General features: G+C 42.2%; 1 protein-coding gene across 13 annotated transcripts in view; it reads right to left on the reverse strand.

The window, feature by feature from the left end:
- ZFAND4 (zinc finger AN1-type containing 4) overlaps positions 1-20,313 on the reverse strand; it is a 217,234-nt gene that overhangs the window by 29,561 nt on the left and 167,360 nt on the right. For 5 of the 13 annotated variants that reach the window (XM_029609188.1, XM_029609190.1, XM_029609189.1 and 2 more), the window contains 2 exons: positions 15,700-15,798; positions 11,272-11,389 (listed from right to left, as the gene is read on the reverse strand). The exons of 1 other annotated variant lie outside the window; for it this stretch is intronic. In XM_029609188.1, the coding sequence (XP_029465048.1) occupies positions 11,272-11,389; positions 15,700-15,798 (217 nt within the window). Of the gene's footprint in view, positions 1-2,189; positions 3,197-11,271; positions 11,390-12,657; positions 12,729-15,699; positions 15,799-20,313 lie in introns of those variants that run through there. 7 more of the 13 variants (XM_029609201.1, XM_029609195.1, XM_029609199.1 and 4 more) reach the window with 4 other exon arrangements.

Here is a 20,313-nt window from a genome sequence, read left to right on the forward strand (position 1 = left end):
GTCAGATGGCAATCATCGTCGAGGCAAAACAAGCTTACCCCCACGTTCAGCTGAGTTCAGGTAATCTTTTTTGCTCCCTCTCCTCTCGGCCGTGGGGAAGAGAACTCAGGCACTCGAATTTGTAGTCTACTTCCGGATCCCGCCTCCAACAGACGTCCCTCAGCGTCAGCAAAATTAGCTGGTCAGATGGCAATCACCGTCAAGGCAAAACAAGCTTACCCCCGGTTTCAGCTGAGTTCAGGTAATTTATTTTTATTTATTTATTTTAGTTTTTTCTATACCGGCATTCGTGAGAGTGTCACATCATGCCGGTTTACAATAAACAGGGGAGTGATGAGAGGTATAGAGAACAAAGTAAATAACATGTGCTGAACCAAAAAACAGTTACAGTTACAATAAAACAGGGATAAGTACAACTTGGAGCAGAGAAGTGATATGAAAAAATTAACATAAGGAGAGGGAGCGAAAAAGGTAATCTTTTTCGCTCCCTCTCCTCTCGGCCTCCTTTTTATGAGTTTTTAATTGTTGGATATTATTCTGTTCAGCAGCTGTTTTGTAATATTTTTAGTATAGCTTTACAATTATTTCTGTGTGGGGCTCTATAGCAGCTTGGCTTATTCTGTTTTCCCAATAGGAAATGTATTAGTGTTTAGGGCCTGGTTTAATAGTTGTATTTCTTAGATAGGATTGTTACTGTTTGAGTGTGTTCCATAATACAGGTGTAACTTTGTGCGGGTTAGTTTGTGTGCATTATTGCAAATCCTGAGAGTATGTTATGTGCTATATTTCGCTTTCCATTTCTCCAGGTTCGCACTGCATGCAGAGTGGCTTTTTTGGTTTTTCATTCCAGTTTCTGTCTCCATATTTATAATTTGTGGTGAAGGTCAGTTCTGGGTATGTGACTGAGGTGTGAGGTATTTTACTAGCATGTAAGCATTTGTATCAATCGTATTTGTTGTGTTTTCTCAATAGGACATGCCTTAGTGGTAAATTACTGTCTTTTCATAAGGAAGGCTATTTTGGCTGGTAGTAAAGGGAGTTTGTTTTGCTTTTACTGGGATGTCATCAGAGCCAGAATATCTTTTTTGTATGGTGAGTTGTACAGGGTAATGCCCTAGATCTGCTCTGCACTTATTGCTAGGGGTTGAGGGGATTCCTGTGGATGCAGAGTGCATGTTTACATTTAGCCCCATGATGGTCACATGTTCAGTGTGTCACGCATGTGAGAACCATCTGTCAGGTGTGTCCCGGCCAAAAAAAGGTTGAGAACCACTGGTTTAAACTATTGCTTAGATAGAGGTTAATATGAAAACGAGCGTGTATGGGCATGCGAGAGAACATATGCTGGAATTTTAAATTGTGTGTGCACTAGTGTATGTTAGTTTTAAAATCCACTTACCGCACATAAGTATGCTCCTAATTTTAAGTGGTTACTTAAGCAAACGTACTTTATGTATCTTCCTTAGGACTTTGTCAGCTTTAATGTGTGTAGGTAAGCGGATTTCAAAACATACTTGCGCGAAGGACATTCCTGATTTTTCCAATTAGTCCACCAGTTTCCCCAGTCAATCTGGAGGCCAGGCATGCCCCCAGTTGACCCGGATCCCTCATCCTGTCATGTTAGGCCTAAAATGCAATTTCTGCAGACTTACTCCTCATCAGGAGCAGCTGTAAATATATGCGACTAAAGCAGTTGTGCATTGTGGCCTCACATTTTAAAATATGGGTTTTTATTGGCCCTACCTCAGAATGCCCATGCACCACCCCTTTTCCACGTTTTAGCATGCATAATTAGCACCTTTTAAAATCCACATTGCTCACACGCAGCCCACACTAGCTTATATGGGCCTTTTAGTGCAAATACCATTTTTAAAATTCAGCCCATAGTGATTACAAAATATTCGTTTAACAAATAAGACAAGTAGAATTTTCAATTATTCTGTGCAAAATGTGTTTTTTTTTTGGTGCAGTATTCCCCCAGGAGTAAGGTAACATATTACTTAAAGCTCACAAAGTTGGCAGACATGTAATCTGACATAAATGGAACTCCCACCCAAAAATAAAATAGCAAACAAAAAGAAAGCCTTTTCACTAAGTGGACACTTTTAAACTTAAACTTAATTTAGCTGTAACAATCTTTGCATCTTCTCCACTGAAATCAAGTCAAAAACATACAATAAAAGCAGCAGAATCATAAAATGTAATATTTATTAGAATTGTATCAGATAACAGCACTCAACATGTTAGCAAAACAAACAGATTTATGAAGTTGTAAAAAAATCTAGGATTACAAAAATGTTAAAATAAATGTGGGTGAGGAAGAGATTGGAAAGGGAGCTGAGGTGTTCAATGGCAAATAAGGAGAAAATTTTCCACTTACAAAACCTTTTCTGCTATATAAAGATTAAGATCTTCAGAAATAGATCTTGCCTATGTGATTAACATGATATGTTCCCTCCTAGACTGGATGGGCTTGTGTGTGTTATGCCAATCGGGATGGAAGAAATATGAAGGACAGAGCAATCATGTTACACTGAACATAGAAACAAAGTGTTGCTTCTAGTAGAGGGAAAATGTTTTAGTGAAATAACTTTAAAAAAAAAAACCAAACCCTACAAGAAATGAAAAATAAGAACAAAACCACTAAAACAGAGAATGAGTCATAGGAGACATACCAGAACACCCCCATTCCAAACACCCTGATATCTGTTTACACGGGAAAAGTTAAACTTGGTAAAGTGCATCTTTTTAAAGACTTGTCTTCTGATGGAGCCTTTCCACTAAATATAAAAGAAACACAAGACGTGCAATAACAAAGTTAAATCATCATTGTGTAAATCAATTTTGTTTTTCTCTCTTTTAAACTACCTGTTGAACATCTGATTTTGCAAAAGAAAGAAGATGTCAACTACAGCAGTGCTCTCATTATTAAATCAACAACATTAACACTGTGTGGTTACACATCTTGGCAAATCTTTAGTTTGGAGCAGGCAAAATAAATGTAATTTGGGCAAATCTTTACATCCTTGCGAGGGGGGTCCTCTGGTGCAGCAGCTGTGCTTAGATTTTCGGAAGCTTTGGTGCGCTCACCACAGGATTGGCCTCCTGGAGGTACCTCCTCCCCACAGCTTTGTAGTCATAGGTGCAGTTGTGCGTTTCTGCATAGCGATGGCTTGCACAGAAGTTGTTTCCACACCTCAACAGACAAGAGATGGAAGAAAGCCTGGTCAGTTTGCCTCTTTGTGCCTCCAAAGTCAGTTCTTTACAGGACTGTACTACTGTATACACATCATTGAATTTAAGGCACGCCATAACCTTGCTTCATCCAAATGTCCACAGCAGAGCACTATCAACCCAATTTTAGACAATTGCTTTCTCTCTAGCCCTTGCAAAAAAGTGGTTGAATTGGCAGTTTGAATTTTGTGAGCAGCAATACTGCATGGTTGTTTTTACTTTTGTTATAGTTTAACCAACAGGAGCTGATGTCTTGATAATACCATTCTTGCATGTGCCAATTCAAGCACTATTCCACCCTCCCATTTGTGCTTTGTAATCTGTATTTTTCTCTTTAGTATGGTCTCCTTTTGGTAGAAAGTCATCATTTAGACATGAGTCATCTGAATGTACTTTTAAAGAGTCACTTGAACCTTGCTAACTAAAATAAGCAAGAATAAAATGTTCCTTGAAGGTGTGTAGCACTACAATAAAGCACTACATAAGCCCAAAAGGGGGAAGAAACTCTTTCTCCACAAGTCAAGGTTTTGTTGACACAGAGAACATGTGTTCCCTTGAATGCAGCATGCCACAAAAACACAGAATATGATGGCAGATAAAGGCCACAAGGCTACCTAGTCATCCCATTTTCGTTCCTGGACCAGTTGATCTTTGGATTTCCTTTAACTTCTTTGCAGCTAGGGATGCTCTGTGCTTATCCCAGGCTCTCTTATAATTTCTTTACTGCTTCTGTCATTATCAGCTCCATTTCATGCATCTATGACCCTTACCGTGAAGAAAAATATTCTGAGGCTACTTCTAAGATTACCACCCTTGCAGTCTCATACTATAATATCTTGTTCTAGAGCATGCTTTCCTTTGGAAAAAAGGTTGCTTCTTGTTCATTTATATCTTTAAGGTATTCAGAACTCTGTCATCTTCTTAAGTATAATTAGCTCTTTAAGATTTATAGGACTTTTGTGTAGACCTTGCACCACTTTGGCAGTCTCTCTTTTGAATGCCTACACCCTGTCTATCTTTTTGAAGGTATGGCCTCCAGAACTGGACATAATGGAGTCATTATTCAGCATGTTTGTCCAGCTAAGAGAAGCATTTAGCTGGAGAAATGGCAGGATTTGAATATCCCACCAGTTTGACTATCCCTGACTTAGCCAGATAAGTATGTAGCCAGCTAAAAACTTATTCGGCTAAGTCAGAGGCAGTCTGGGAGTATTCCTGAGAAGAGCAGAGTTATCTGGCTAACTTAGCTGATAGCATTATCCATCTAAGTTAGCTAGATAACTCTAGGACTGCTTCAGAGCCGTCTTAATGTTATGCAGGTATGTGTATCCAGATAATTTGTACCTTAACCAGCTACATTAAAAATTATAGCCAGTTAAGTGCTGTAAAAAAAAAAACAACAAACCACACATCCTTTGCGGTCTGTAGGCCTGATCCCACACCCTCTAAAGGACTAAAGTTGCTGTTGGACATTGCACTTAACCCCCCCCCCTCCCTAAAAGATATAAAACAGTTGTGGGCCTATCCGTTCAGAGAGATCCCCATCCCCCCCCAAATTCAAGAAATATGTGCAACCTCGGGGGCCCCTACTTATGCCCGCCCAGCACCTCCAGGAGCGCAGCACAATCATACCGCTCCCGGTGGCAGCGAGCACTGTTTTGACAATGCTGGGGACAATACTTGATGCCACTGGATGCAGTACCTGGCAGCCCTGGGCATTTTTGGGGGCTACCAGGTGGGTTCATGTTGGGGTTGCCAGGGGCTGGGAGATACACCTACAGGCCCACGAGGATTTTTTTTTAATGTTTTCCAGCATTTAGGTTAGATTTTGAATATAGCAGTTAAGGTACAAGCTATTGGGGTACATATACCTGGATAACAATCTATCTATATTCAAACAGAGCCAACTAGTATATCTGGATAATTTTAGACAAATTCGGTGGCTTAGCTGGATAACTTGTTTAATTGCTGGTGAGGTCTCAACAACCTGTTTAGAGGCATTATCACCGCCTCATTTTTTTCTACTAGTTATGCCTCTATACATACTAAGCTTTGCTACTGCCATATCATACTTTTGTTACCTTGAGATCATCAGATATGATCACCCCTAATGTTTCTCTCTAGTTGGAAAACAGTATCTCTCTCCCACGTCATGTACTACTCTCTGATTTCTGCACCCCAAATGCATATTTCTGCACTTTTTTTTCACTGAATCTTAATTGCCAAGCGTTCTACCATTCCTCGAGCTTTTTTAAAAATCTCTCCCCATTAATTCTATTCCTTCAGGAGTGATCACTGTGTTACAGATCTTAATGTCATCTGAAAAAAGTGAAAAAACTTTCCCACAAACATCTCTGCAGAACCAGCTCTAGGATAGATAACAGACAATCCACTAATCTTCTTTCCTTTATTACCATCCTATCACTCAACCATATTCTAATCCACAATCTCCCAAGATGCTGCCTGAACTCTGAATCCTGCTAGCTTCAAGATAGGTTAATATCCGCTCAAGTACAGTCTCCCCACATTAGCTTTCCAATCACCGATGGGAAGCTAATGTGCCTGTAATTTCAAATCCCATTATCACTTTTGTGTTATGTTCTACTTATATACTGCCTTCTTCAAAACAAGTTCGACCCAAAGCTGACAAGGGACAACATTCGCCCTTCTCCAGTCCCATGAAACCATTCCTGTCTCCAAAGATCATTGAATAGTTCAATTGGTAGACACCCCAGAATGCCTGAGCTCCCTCAAAATCTTAGAATGTATCCCATCTAGCCCCATAGTTTTGCTAGTTTCTTGCAAACACTGAGGTCAATATCCAGTAAGCAAGCAAGCAGGAAGGTTAGGCATATAAACTTTTGTATAAAAGTTTAGCCAAATATTCAACATGACTTGTGTGTACAAATCTGCCGCGAAATATTTCTGAAAAGCAAGTTTACTTACCGAAAACGATGTTTTTCATAGATAGCAGGATGAATTAGCCATGTTATCTGGGAGCGCCCCCTGGTGGCCCGATGCAGGAACTTCTCTTAGAACATTGAAAGATGTGCTCCTGCACACTGCCGCCAGAAAGTGAGAGCAGGCAGATAGTAAGACTGTCCAGGGAGGAGGGTGGGAATGCATGGCTAATTCAGCCTGCTATCTACGGAAAACACTGCTTACAGTAAACAAACTTGCTTTTTTCCTGCAGATAAGCAGGCTGAATTAGCCATGCTGCTGGGAGTCCAGAGCCAGGGAGCGAAGCACAGCCCTCTTTTCGAGTAGGTAGTTGGTGGATGCTCGCATCTGAGTGGGATCACCTATGCAGCGAATCACTGTAATTGGTGGACAGTCGAGAGTTGGTAGCATAACGTAGTATTTCCTGCTCCATGGACGCATCGGCAGTGGCAGGTTGATGGAGGCAGTAATGAGACGTGAAGGTATGCAAGGAAGAACATGTGGCCACCTTGCAAATGTCTTGAATTAGTACTTGCTGTAAGTATGCGACTGAAGTAGCTACAGAGCGCAGTTGATGTGCCTTTACCCTTGAAGGTAGTGACTCTGATCTGGTAGAATAACAAATAGATGCATTGGGTTAATCAGCTCGCTAACGAGCTTTTGGTTACTGGCAATACTGGAGCATTCGGGTTGGAGTTGAGAATGCCTGTTGGGTATACTAGTCCATTTTTTGTTGTAGGCCAACACTCTCTTGCAATCCAATGTGTGAAGCAGAGCTTCCTGGCTGGAAGCATGCGGTCATGTAAAGGTGGTCAGTAACATTATAGTCTGATTCAGATAGAATGCTGAGACCACTTTCAGGAGGAAGAACGGGTAGTGCACGAGTGCCTAAAGTTCACTCACCCTCCATGCTGTAGTTATTGCTTCTAAAAGAGTACTTTCCATGTGAGGAACTTCAGTGAGGATGATTGCATTGGCTCAAACAAAGGGTGCATCAATGTCTCCAGGACCACTATAAAACCAAAGGACAGTTTCAAAGCCCCCTTCATGAAATGAGAAATGAGGATGTACATGGAAATGGAGGCTCCCTAAACGGAAGGGTGATAAGCCACAATAGCACTGAGGTATACTCTGATGGATGAAATTGTTAGCCCAGAAACATACGGTAAGTGTAGGTACTGAAAGCAAGTGTTCTGGAGGGTGGTGAAAGGGGTCCAGAGACACCAATATACACCACTGGTGGAATAGTGACCACTTGGCTGCATAATTTCTTCATATGGACGGTCTGCGTGAGGAAATATCATCTTGCCCCTCCGGTGAAATAGGCAGATGACTCAGTATCACCCTTTCAATCTCCATGCTGTCAAATGAAGGGAGTCCTACATGGGATGAAGAAGCGTCCCTTCCTCCTGCTTGAGGAGATCCTGTCTGCAAGGGAGATGATCCAGTGGTTGCAGGGAAAGGTGCACGAGGTAAGCATACCATGGTTGCCTAGATCATGTCTGTGCTATGAGGATGAGATCTGACTCCTCCGCCACACATTTCTGTTATACGTGGGCGATAATGTATGTGTTCCCCCCCCGATTCTGCTTACCGACCCCTCCCAGCGAATCAGAAATGCATCCTGAACCACTCACTGGTTGCTGGGGTACAAGGAGCAGAACTCCAGAAGCTTCATGTTGTGTTTGGTGGCAAAGAGATCTATGGTCGGAAGTCCCCACCTGTGGAAGAGGGAGGACACTACCTCCGTTGTGGTTCCCACTCGTGGGAATGAAAGATCCTGCTAAGCCAGTCTGCTTCTGTGTTCCTTACGCTGGGCAGGGAGTCCTACATGGGATGAAGAAGCATCCCTTCCTCCTGCTTGAGGAGATCCTGTCTGCTGGGCAGGTAGGTGGCTTGTAGCTGTATGGAGTGAGCTAGCACCCACTCCAGAATTAGTACTGACTCCCTGCAAAGAGGTTTGGAACCAGACCTGCCTTCTTTGTTGATGTAGAATATGGCTACCTGATTGCCCATGTAAACCATGACTGTTTTGTGCTGGAGAAGCCGAACGAAGGCGCAGATTATGTATCTAATGGCTCGAAGTTCCAGCAGATTGATTTGGAACTGTTTTTCTGATGGGGACCAAAGACCTTGAATCTTGAAGTGTAGTACATGAGCCCACCAACCCCTGGTGGAGGCGTCCGTAGTTAGGATGATCTGGTTGGATAGAGTCCAGAAAGGTGCACCTAAGTGGAGAATCCTGGGTCGAAGCCACCAGTCTATGTTCAACAACATCAGACGAGTTAGATTCACCTCCCTTGACATAGGGTGGGACCTCTGGGACCCAGCGATTGCACAGTTTGTGTCGTTGCATGCTTCGGCACCGTCTGTGTCGATGACTTGAGGGTGTGCTTTGGCGCCGTATGGTCCAATGCCATGACCCTATGCTTTGGTTGACACTCTGCTTTGGGTTTGTGCCGAATTGTTTGATGCGTCTGTGCTTCCACTCCATGACTGTCCTTGGGCAGGGGAGTCGCATCTAATGTAGGAGAGGTGGCATGCGGCCCAGCCTCTGAGGCCACTTTGGTGCGGCTTGGTCCCTTCTTCCCCAGTCCAGTCTTTCGGGAATTTGGCCCCATGTGACTTACTGGTTAAGGGCTGTAAAGACGACACTTTTTTTGTTCTTCCAGCCTCCTGGGCTCCTGACTTGGAGAAGAGTGGGTCGACTATTGGGAGGGGGCATAGAAGCCTGAAGCTTCCAAGTTCCTGAGTTTGGCCAGTTTAGCGGCCCGCTGATGCTGGGCCTGAGGAGACATCCTACTGCAGTCCTGGATGGATGCCTGATCATGGTCCAGCTCGAGGCAGATGTAGCAAACCTTATATCCGTTAGTAATGGACATAATTTTGCTGCACCGGCAAAATTTAAACCCCAGGGCTTTAGGGGCCATGGCAGCATTGAAAAGTGCTTTTGTGGGTTCACAATGGTGAAGACACACAAGAAAGAAGGAAAAAACTGAAGATAAGAGAGAAGAACCCACAACAGTTTGCTGCGTGGGAAAGCAAAAAACTGAGGTGATGCAGTCAGTCGCGTGGGAAGGTACTATGCAGGCATGCAGGAGCATATCGTTCAGCGTTCTAAGAGACGTCCCGCATCAAGCGCTCCCAGACAGCATGGATGATTCAGCTTGTTTATCTGCAGGAAAGTAAGGTTATACACAACTTTATCCAACTTTAAGACAGCTATTTTTCCCAGAGACTTAAGCACATAACTTTATCTAGCGAGCCCTGAGTATCAGTTGAATGCAGTTTAACCATGCCCTGGGAATGCCTCCCAGCCCACCTATTTTTATGCAGGTAAATTTTGCATGCATGAGTTATATGTACAGAATTTATCCACTGAAGATTTATATGGCTATCTCCCTAAGTTAAATTTTAGAAATGTGTGATGAAATTAATGTGATTGTGGCAAAATCTGCAGTGTCATTTTTCCTGTGTTTAGTCCTCTATTTTCAGACTCTTTTATGCTATAAACTCACCATTCCCCTCAGCGTTATTCACACCCAGAATGCAATAGCATATACCTCTCCATTCAACGTTTCCACATGCAATAACAGCAGAAGCCCCAATGAAGTATTACTGCTTACTGTACATGCTGGAAGCTTATTCAGATGCAACTATTTTCCAGTGTCTTCTCAGAGCAAAAACAGAACCATATCAGCCCGGTCTTCAGAGAACACCACTGACTTCCTGACTTTTCCATATTTCAGAGTTGTTCTTCATATTTTGAAATACCTTCATGGAGTTTCTCCTGCCAACCTCTATTTTTATTCAATGTCCTTTCTGCTGTTAATATCTGTTTTCTCGCTGTTCAAAAATCACACAGTCATCACAGCTAGTGGTAGATTTTTCTTCCAGGTCTGCCCTGTCTAGAATATGCTACCAGTGTTTCTACCTCATTGGTTCTCTCCCTCAGCATATCCCTCCTCAGAATTCATTTTTGCCTCTGTGTGTTAATAGTTTGCTCTCATCCAGTGGATTAATATGCTGTATTTTAATGTATTTTCCCCTGTAAGTTGCTATGAGCTACCTACAGCTTTACATTGAGAGGTACTTTTAAAAGAACAGCAATGGTTTCACTTGTACTGCACAAGTCATTGCTGGCCAATTTCACTGTTACTCAGATAAATAGTGTTTGTAGAAAGCTATCACAAAATTAAGTGCACTATGTCATGATCAGCTCAATGTACTGGATTCCCAGGCACACTATATATTCATGTTTCTGGAAATCCAATATTTGAGTATGAAACACACAGTAGCTTCTAAAGCACTTTCTGTCCAAGTACATTAATGTATTCTCAACTAGCATCCATCCAATTGTCAATTTGTCTTTGATACTCTTGGGCAGTTTTTTTTTTTAATTAGCAGGAGATCTTTCTACAGTTAATATGTGGTACATTTTCAATAGCTTAGCCTTGGCCTATGTACAGTGAGTATAGAGTTCCAAGTGTATGTTGTACTTTAGTGGATTTTTAGCAGCCTAAAATTAATGCATATAAGATCATAATGTATATAAGTCTGGTCGCATGAAAAACAGACATTCCAGGGGCATGTTTTAAATTTGTACACAACTTACATTTTCAAAACGTTCATGTGAAACTAGAATGTCAATGCTGCATATACTTACTTACACTACCATTTTGAAACAGGTAAAAATGACCTGTACACACTTGGCAAAATAACTCTGTATTCAAACAATTTATTTAAGCACCTTGTGTTTGAAACGTGGGTATTGTACGTGCTTAAACTAAATGCAGAACTTTGTAGTTAGGTGCATTACTGAAAATTTACCCATATATTATCTAAGATTTGAATCACTACCAAACCTGATAGTTTTAGGACACACAGTGAAACTTAACCTTTAGTGAACATGGTGCCCATAAGCCAGGATAAAGAAATCAATTCTTTTGAATGTAGAAACATATGTTGAATTAAAGTGTACTTAAGATGAGGTTGGGAAGGGAAGGGCTATGAGTCCTCAGTAAATGTTTTGAGCACAATAGCCAAGCACTGTATTTTGGCCCTATCTTCACTAAACTTTGTACATGTAAAACATACCTGCATTCATAACTGGTTGCCAATCCAGTTTTCTTGCCACAGAGAAAGCAGTGCTTTGAGGTTTTCTTTTTTGCTTGGATGGGAGCCTTCATAGGGGGGAGAATAAGTGTGCCTTCCCCTGTCAGAGTTGAACAGCAAAGCACGTGAGTTGTGATATCTGACTGGGAACAGTTAACTGCTTTCTACGTTTCTCTTTAACCTATACAAACTTGAAACGTTGCTTTACATATTTTCATAAGTGAACTTTAATATTCCCTAACTAATCACACAGAAAAAAAGGAAAACTAAAGATCTCTCTCCTTGCTTAACACTTTCACAAGTGGACAATCAAAAATACATTTTCTCTTGCTAAAAAATTAGAGAGGGATGAGTACAGAGAAGAGCTAAAATGGAAATGACAAAACAGCACACAAATACACTGAGAAAAAAGTGAAAGAGCAGGAAAGAATTGGTTAATAAAGAGCATCCAGCTTCAAAGAGCTTAAAATTAGGTCCAGATACAAATAATGTATGTACCCTGTCACCTGGAAATTTCTACCCTTTCAAATAAATATGTATATATTTAATAAAACTTGATTACATGATATTTATAATAGAACATTATCTATATACACACACACACTTTGCACACTTTTCATGTTCTGCTGTCTACAAATGCAAATCAAAGTGCATTAAAGTAGGAATATTTTTTAAATAACATACAAAACATTCTACACCATCTTGAAAGGACAATTAGAGAAATATTCCAAAAGTAATTAAGAATAAAAACCCAAAATATCTTGACTGAATAAGTCTTCATACCCCATACCTGTTGGAAGCCCCTTCTGCAGCAACAACCATGAGTCATTTAGGGGATCTACCAACTTTTTACAGCGAGATGATGCAGTTTGACTTGTAGTTTTTAGAGAGCAGAATGTGAACAATGTAGAAGGGTATGAAGGGGTTTCACATAAAAATAGCATATATTCGCAGACATGCTATTTTATAAACATCGAGAGTACGTGCATATTTTCCCATTTTGTGTGCACATTTTACTGGTGAAAAAAGGGGGCAGGTTAGGAGCATTCCAGGCAGGGTTCAGAAATAGCCATGGTAGTTGCTATTTTGTAAGAGATATACATGCATATATTATCAAACTTATTCTTAAATTTCACACCTGATAATTGACTCATGCAAGTGAAATTGGACTTATTTGTCATCTGCAGTTTTGGGGTAGAAATCTGGATAACTGGTGGAGGGTCTAGGTGAACTGACAGAGGTATTGGACAACTGGTGATTTGAAGTATGTATGCAAGTATTTTCACAATGGTATATGCACACTTTATACAATATCTTTTCCCCACATATAAATCAGGGTTATTACACATACATTTTTTTTTTACTCACCAAAAATACACACGTTTATAAAACAGGTAGAGAAAGCATGCATTTTCTCCCACTGGAAATGTTCGCATATTCTGAAACACAAGTGTGTACTTTTAGAACAGAACTATGCAGCTTTCTATAAACTCTGCTGCTCCTGCCATACAGTTTATAATATTAGCATAAATCTCCATTCATCAGCTTGCATGAGTTAATACTGTACCACAGACAAGTTTGAAAGTTAGACTCAAAGGAAAACCAAAACAAAACTCCGCACAGCCCCATATACATACGGGCGCACAGAGATCTACTATAGTATTTTATAATCTGTGTGCATTAGTCTGCCACAACATGTTTCAGTACATGCAAATATTTTGCTATGCAATGAAAGTGCATACTCTATTTTATAAACATATGCGCGTACATTTTACACGCAAAAAGATTACAATATACATGTAAAACCTTGTGTAAGTAGGATTTATATGCGGACGTAGGTATATTTTAAAATATGTATGCAAACTTGAAATCACCAGTTTGCCGATACCTCCATTTCACCCAAACCCTCCTAGATCATCCCAGTTCACCCAGACGTCTCATCCAAAAGTGGCAGACAACAGACAAATCTGATATCAATTGTGCTGGTTAATTAGGTTTAAATTTGTTCAATTTTGTTTAACATTCACATCTGTTTCCATTTCTTCTGGCCAAAGTCAGGAATCAGCTGACTTGGGTGAAAGAAGTGTTCACTTGATAGCTAGGTATAGAAAGCAGGGCCAAGTGATTCCATTAGGCAAAAGAGGTGGTCACATAGGGTGGCAAGGTTTTGGGGACAGCAAAATCCTGCATGAGGCCTGAGGGGTGCTGTGCTAGAGCTAATACTGCCAAAAAAGGGTACTCTGGTCCAGTGCCACTGCGAAGGGTAGGAGGGGGCGCTGTGCTAGAGGTAAGTTGGAGGAGGGTACATGACTGAAGGTTCGCCTGGGGGCCAAATATTCTTGCACTGGCCCTGATAGAAAGATTTTTTGGTGTGGAACTGACTTACCATAAACTCTAATGTTGTGCTTTGTCTATATATCAGGATTATAATATTATAGTATATTGGTTGTCTATCTTCTATCCATATTCCCACATGTACTCATGCTAGTGGCAGTAACGATATTCTCCATTTACTACTATGTGCATTATACTTTGATTGGAACATTAACGGGTGCTGTTGCTGGTCAGGATCAGTGCTAGTATTTTTGATGCTTCCTTAACCTCTGGTTCTATTTTAACACAGAATTTTTGTTGTTTTTCCAGTAATCAACATACTAGAAATTCAGTCTCACGTTCTTTCCCAGACCCGCTTTCCTTATCAAAAAAGCCCTGTTCACTCCAGCAATCCAAATTTTCAAAACTGACAGACCTCTGAACCTATTTTAACCCATCCAAAGGTCCAAAACCTATCTTAACCCATCCAAATTGTCCAAGATTGATCCCTAGGTGCTCCTGTCCCACCTAACGGAACATAAAAATGGCACCGGTTGGGCCCTACAATATGCACCCAGAAAACCCTGCAAAAAATGACACTTGGAACCCATATGGTATTAGGCCTACTGTAACATGTGTTTGTGGGTTTGGGCCTCAAGACAGCCTTGAGTAAACTCAATGACAACAATATAGTAAACTTCCCATACCAAAACAGTATTAATTGCCAGCACTCAAACAAGAACAACCCTATTTATGAAAGGTCAACACTACAAATATTACACCAGGCCCTAAAACATCTATTAGGAAAGCAGAATAAATCAGAGTGCTATTAATCCCTATATAGAAATGACACACTAGCAGAATACCCCACCTCAGACACACCCTCCCCAAATACAGAATAAAGTGACCATAAAGTTTAAATAGAAACTTGTAGACAGAAACCAAACTGGAAACTGCAACAAGCCAGCCTCTGTTTGCAATGCAACAATGGCAAAACAGAATCACCGCCAGTCCTCAAATCAAACAATAAAATCAAGAAATATAGAAATAGAATAATGGCCAATAATTAAGAACTCAAATGTTGTAAAATTGTCCAAACAGCAATAAAATATTTTTAAAAATATAGACACTACACACCCCCAAAATTAAAACTAATAAGGATGAAAAAAATCCTCTGCTCCCCATACTTGAAAAATTTTGACATCCAGACACTCCTAGCTTGTTGTGGATTAGTGGAGGTGGTACAACACCCACCCAGGCAGGCTCCCATTCACACCCCCCCCCCCCCACCCTCTAGGCAGTCTCCTATTCTCACACACCCCACCCCAGGCAGGCTCCCATTCCCCCCCCCCCCCCCAAGGCAGGCTCCCCTCTTTATCCTATGAACCCAGGATCCCTGGGGCTTCCCTTACTCCTCCGCTACTGCTAGCCCATGTCTTGATCGTTGTGGAGAGAAGGGCAGGAGTTTCTGCAGCTGTAGAAGCTCCTTCAACTCCTCCTTACATGCCAACCCTGTGGTATTCAAAACTCACTGGGTATGAGATGAGCACTAAGGAAGTGCTAGTCCCACAAGTTTTGAATACCACAGGGCTGGCACAAAAGGAGCCGCAGAATGGGCTCCCTCTTCTGTTCCTGGGTCAGGTCATGTTGTGCATGGGCTGAGGTATCGCTTGCATGACCTCTCTATTTGCTGCTGGCAGGATAGGATCTACTGGCGGCCATATGGACTTCTCCTGCCACTGTTGGGATCAGGTCCACCGGTAATCACACAAGCCTCTACTTCCTTGTGCTGCCAGTGGATCAGGCCCACCAAAAACCACACGGGCCTCTTCCTCCTCCTGCTGCCAGTGAGATCAGGTCCACCAGAAACTACATGGGCCTCTGCTTCCTTTGGTGGGTTCCTTCCTTACTTCTACTGCTGCCCCCTAGGTGTGCCGCCCTGTGCAACTGCATGATTTGCACACCCAGTAATACCAGGCTGTAAAACAATACCACATCCCCTGGTTATAAAGCAATGCCGCATCCCCTAGCTGTAAATACTGATGTTAGTGCTTGTGCGATAGCTCATGGCAGCTCATTACAGCTCAATATATGTACTTGCAACACAATGTTCCTGAGTCTCAGCGACTGTTTCACTTTGTCTTCTGTTTCTTTCAGATGCAGCACACTTGGCAGTCTGTTTTCTGTTTCTGTGAGCTGCAGGTCCAGCATAATACATAAATAACTCAATGTAAGCATAAAATTGTGTATACATAACTATGTCTCATACTGATTTTTTATTAATACTCCTTGAAAATCAAAATTTTTCAAAAAGCGCTTCATCTTTGCACATCTACATCATGAAGCCTTTCTAGTGAAGCTATGACAAAGATTAGCACACATTATATAGGGCCCCCAGTCTCCTGCAGTGTCGTAGGGGCCACAAAATTCAGTCCTTCCCACAGAATTGGCCAAATTGCCACAGGAAACCTCCCAAAACAAAAGCATTGGTGGTAATGGACAGCATATTAGTCCTCTCCCTCAATTGCGCCTGCCCTGGAAGAGAAACATTGGTGGATGGTACAATTTCCCCTTCTATTCACTCACTGGATCCTGCTACGAAACAGGAGGATGTCAGCACCCCAGCCATTGTCTTCCTCCTCCTCTTTCCATTCCCAAGTGTTACGCTTTGAACTTTTCGGGGACAAAACACCTCAGTATAAACAAGAGAAACAGGATGAGAGAACTAGGCTAGGATCCTGGAGGGATACAACAGAAAAGCAAGGTGGAGAACCAGAAAAGAGATGGAGTGGTAGGAGAAATTTGTACATTTTTTTTGTGTTTTATTTTGGGGACAAAACACCTCAGTATAACCAAGAAAGCAGCAGGGTGGGAGAACTGGACTGGGGATTCAAGTGGTAAATAACATGGTGGCATTAAAAACCCCAAGATACAGAGTCAGGAGCAGTGCAACAAGGCAGAGTGTCAGCAAGACCCTCAAGGTTTAACATCAGGAGCAGAGCAACAAGACACCCCAAGGTGCTTTCAGTTATCCTGTCACTTGCATGGAAATTCAGGAATCCCAGCAGAGGGAAACTGATTTTCAAGAAGACCAACTTTCACAACAACTCTCTGGTGCCAGCCTCTGGGCATCCCTCACTGCCAGGTGCAGAAAGTGTGCAAAGCAAAGAAGCCTTGAACAATGAGGGCTCACGAGGTCCCCTGCCATTGAGAAGACATGTTTGCTGGGCACTCTGGTTAGTGGATAGATAAAACTGAGCCACCTTGGCCAGGACAGGCTAGACTGCAGACTTGTATACCCAATATGCCAGTAGATCTGTGGCTATGTCCTCGATAGGCTCTGTCAGATGTGTCTCTGTCAAATAAAATGTCACAAATTTCTATGGGGGGGGGGGGGGGGGGGGGCGGAAAAGATCTCTGCTGCCAGATGCTCTAGTGATGGCCTGTGTCAAAAGAGATGGTTCTGAGGGGGCAATGTGGCTGCAGTATATTGTAGTGGGGGGGGGGGGGGGGGAGTGGTAGCTGATAGAGTGCTGCTTATGCACACATTACTCTGGAGTGGCCACTCCTCCTTGCGCTATATCCCCCACTGTGCTTCTGCCTCTGGTGCTCTTGTACTTGCACCCTAGCTGCTAGTATTTCCTTCACATGGGTCAGAAACCGTGGCAAGCATGCAAGTACTGTTTTCTGTTAGAGGTTTCAGTCTGCAAGGAATCTACAAACTGCAACACCTCTGCTTTCATCCCTCTTGCTCACAGAAATCCTCTAATTTCTCCTCTAGAATATTTACTGTGGGGATGACCCTGCCCAGCATGGTGCTTCTGGAACTCAGATCCTCCATGGCATCTTTGAAGGGCTTAAGGACTTGTATGAGCTGCCTCAACACTACTCCACACCCCTGGGGTGTGGATCGCCCCCCCCTGGGGTATCATAATTGAGTAGAATAGCCTAGTGGTTAGAGCAATGGGCTGCAAACAAGGGAGGCCAGAGTCCAAATCCCTCTGCTGCTTCTTGTGACCTTGGGCAAATTACTTCACCCTCCATTGCCTCAAGCCCTCTGGAGACAGAGAAATACCTACTAGTACCTGAATGTAATCCACTTTGAAGTGTCTGAAATATGGAATATAAATAAATTAATAAAATGTAAATTAATATCTCCATTTCCAGACACAGGTCACTTCACTATCCTCTGCAGCATCAGATAGATGGAATTTCAGAGGATGCCAACATCTTGAATCAACCACCTATGAGGCATCCCAAATTCTTGCTGCTTCTCATGGAGAAGCTGCCCACCCTTCACACTATGATGAAAATACCCCACTATTTTTCTGCACCTCTAGATCAAGTTCTTCAGGACTGGAATCCCAGGGTCCTTGGGCCCCAGCCCCTGGGCATCCCTCACTGCCAGGTGCAGAAAGTGTGCCAAGCAAAGAATCCCTAGATAATCTCCATCTTCCACTGCCCTTATATTTGCAGCACTGTTTGTGAGAAAAAGTCTGCAGGAACACGACTGCCTCTCTGGTCTAGCTGCCAACCCTACAGCATCTTTCTTACTGTTGTTACGATACTGCATGAGGTATGGGTGGTATTCATCACGTGGGTGTGCAGCACAGTCCACTGCACTCTAATGCTATGTCCTTGCCTCAGCCAGATCCCACTAGTGTGCCAGGCAAGTGTAGCATTTGCGCTAATGAAGATGTCACTGGTGAAGTACATGCTACTTCCCTCTGCCTTGGCAAGCTGCACCTGCATGAGACTATGGCATTGAGAAGTTCAGGTAACCTGCTTACTGAATTTAGTCCTGGAGGTTACTTTGTAATTGGGGATTACAAAGTGCAGCAGACACTTAAAACCTAGGTTCTCCACTATCTGCTGGGGCTGGTTATCTACGGCGATCATTTCCCCACATCACTACTTTGGATGTTACCTACCTCTTGTCCTAGGACATTGATATAGAATCCCATCTGCTCTATGGTGGCATATGGGTGGCTTGAGGCTGCTGGCCTGCCACCTGCTTAGTGGAATTGGCCACTGAATCAACTTGGGGGGAAAAAAAAAAGGTCTTCCCTTTTCAACCCTTTTGCTACTGCTTCAGCTTCAAGTGGCCAAGAGTTTCCCCAGGCTAGTACTGCCACCCTGATGCCAATGCTAGTGGATGGGGTTTCTATAGGTGATGCTGCATAGCATTTGTCAGATGACCCAATTCCTTCTTTCAGCTAACTGACTAATTTACTGATTGACTGATTTACAACAGTGAATGCACTGAGCAAAAAACTGCAGGTCCTCCCTCACTTTAAAGTGCTTCCCCACCATGGATGTCTTCCACAATCTTCCCTTTGAATCCTTGAGAGCTGCTATGGCTATTGCTGAATTGGAGTTGAGGGGTATCACACTTATGCTCTCTAACTACATTGCCTGCTCTCCCTGGAGATTGCTTTCAATATGGTCAGTATCTTCTACCCTTACCTCCTCACTGGAGGCTAAGATGATACTGACTAGAAGTCCCAAATTCTCTTTGATTACTAGCTCTTCAATATTCTCTGATTCAGGGAATACGAGACCTGATTCTTCCTCCGTTTTCGAAAATACTGCCTCCGGTTGTGGATAGAAGACCAAATGGCTGTCTTGAATGTATCATCTATGAAGGCAGAGTGACAATATGCTAAGGAAGCCTCTATAGCCTTGGAGATGGAGTCCCGACTGATTACAGCAGTCAGAGAAACAAATTGAAAGTTCTCTTTGTAACTGAAGCACTTTGTTTGACAAGGTTGAAAGCAACAAAGTCATGAAGACTTTCTGTAGGAGTTTACTCTTTATAAACAGAACAAAGCTCTTCTACAGTCCAATGTATGAAGAGCCTGCTTGCCCTTATTAGCATGTGTTTTGGGGAAAATCGTTCACAATACAATGGATTATATTAAATGAAATTTTAAAAAAACACTTTTGGCAGAAATTTAGTATGAGTTTTCAAAACTACTCTGATATGGAAACTTTTTCAAACTGTTTTACAACTACCACAAACAAAACCATAACATCCACGAGAGATACAACTTCACTTCTTGTATATATCCCCATTACAATATCAACTCAAGTTCATTTTAATCCACAAAGTATACTAAGCTTTACAATATCATGCATAGCCTATTTGAGTTTCAAACATTTAACTATACTCATGAGATAGGTGCTCCCATCCGACCCCCAGAATAACATTCTCATATTTTCATAACCAAACCCACCCTCCAGGCCTATAGCAGGCATTACAGTTCTACCCAGTATTTCCAGAAAGGCATCCAGATTTCATCATATATTATCAAGTATCTACGAAGCATAGTTAGCTTTTCCACAAAAACTATGGACTTGTCGCCTCCAGGAAGCCAGCGTAGGAGAGGACTTCCAGAAAGTAGCTATTGTGAACCTGCCTGCATGAATCACAAGATTCACCAGAATTTGTTTTGCCATGCTAAGATTGTGATCTTCCCATTGCCCCAATAAACAGAATGATGGTGACATGCCCATATCCACCCTCACTCTCCATCTTCTCGCCCTTAACCAGATCCAAGAATTCCCTCACCCTGGGGAACTCTCATCACACATGCAGGTAAGTACCCATCTGTCCACACCCCCTCCAACATAGATAAGAAACAAACTTAAAACCTAGTATAGTAAACCAGATATCTATATATTCTGTGGAGCAATTTAACCATTAGCTCT

This window comes from Rhinatrema bivittatum, chromosome 7 (assembly GCF_901001135.1).
Source record: "Rhinatrema bivittatum chromosome 7, aRhiBiv1.1, whole genome shotgun sequence".
Taxonomy (NCBI): Eukaryota; Metazoa; Chordata; class Amphibia; order Gymnophiona; family Rhinatrematidae; genus Rhinatrema; species Rhinatrema bivittatum.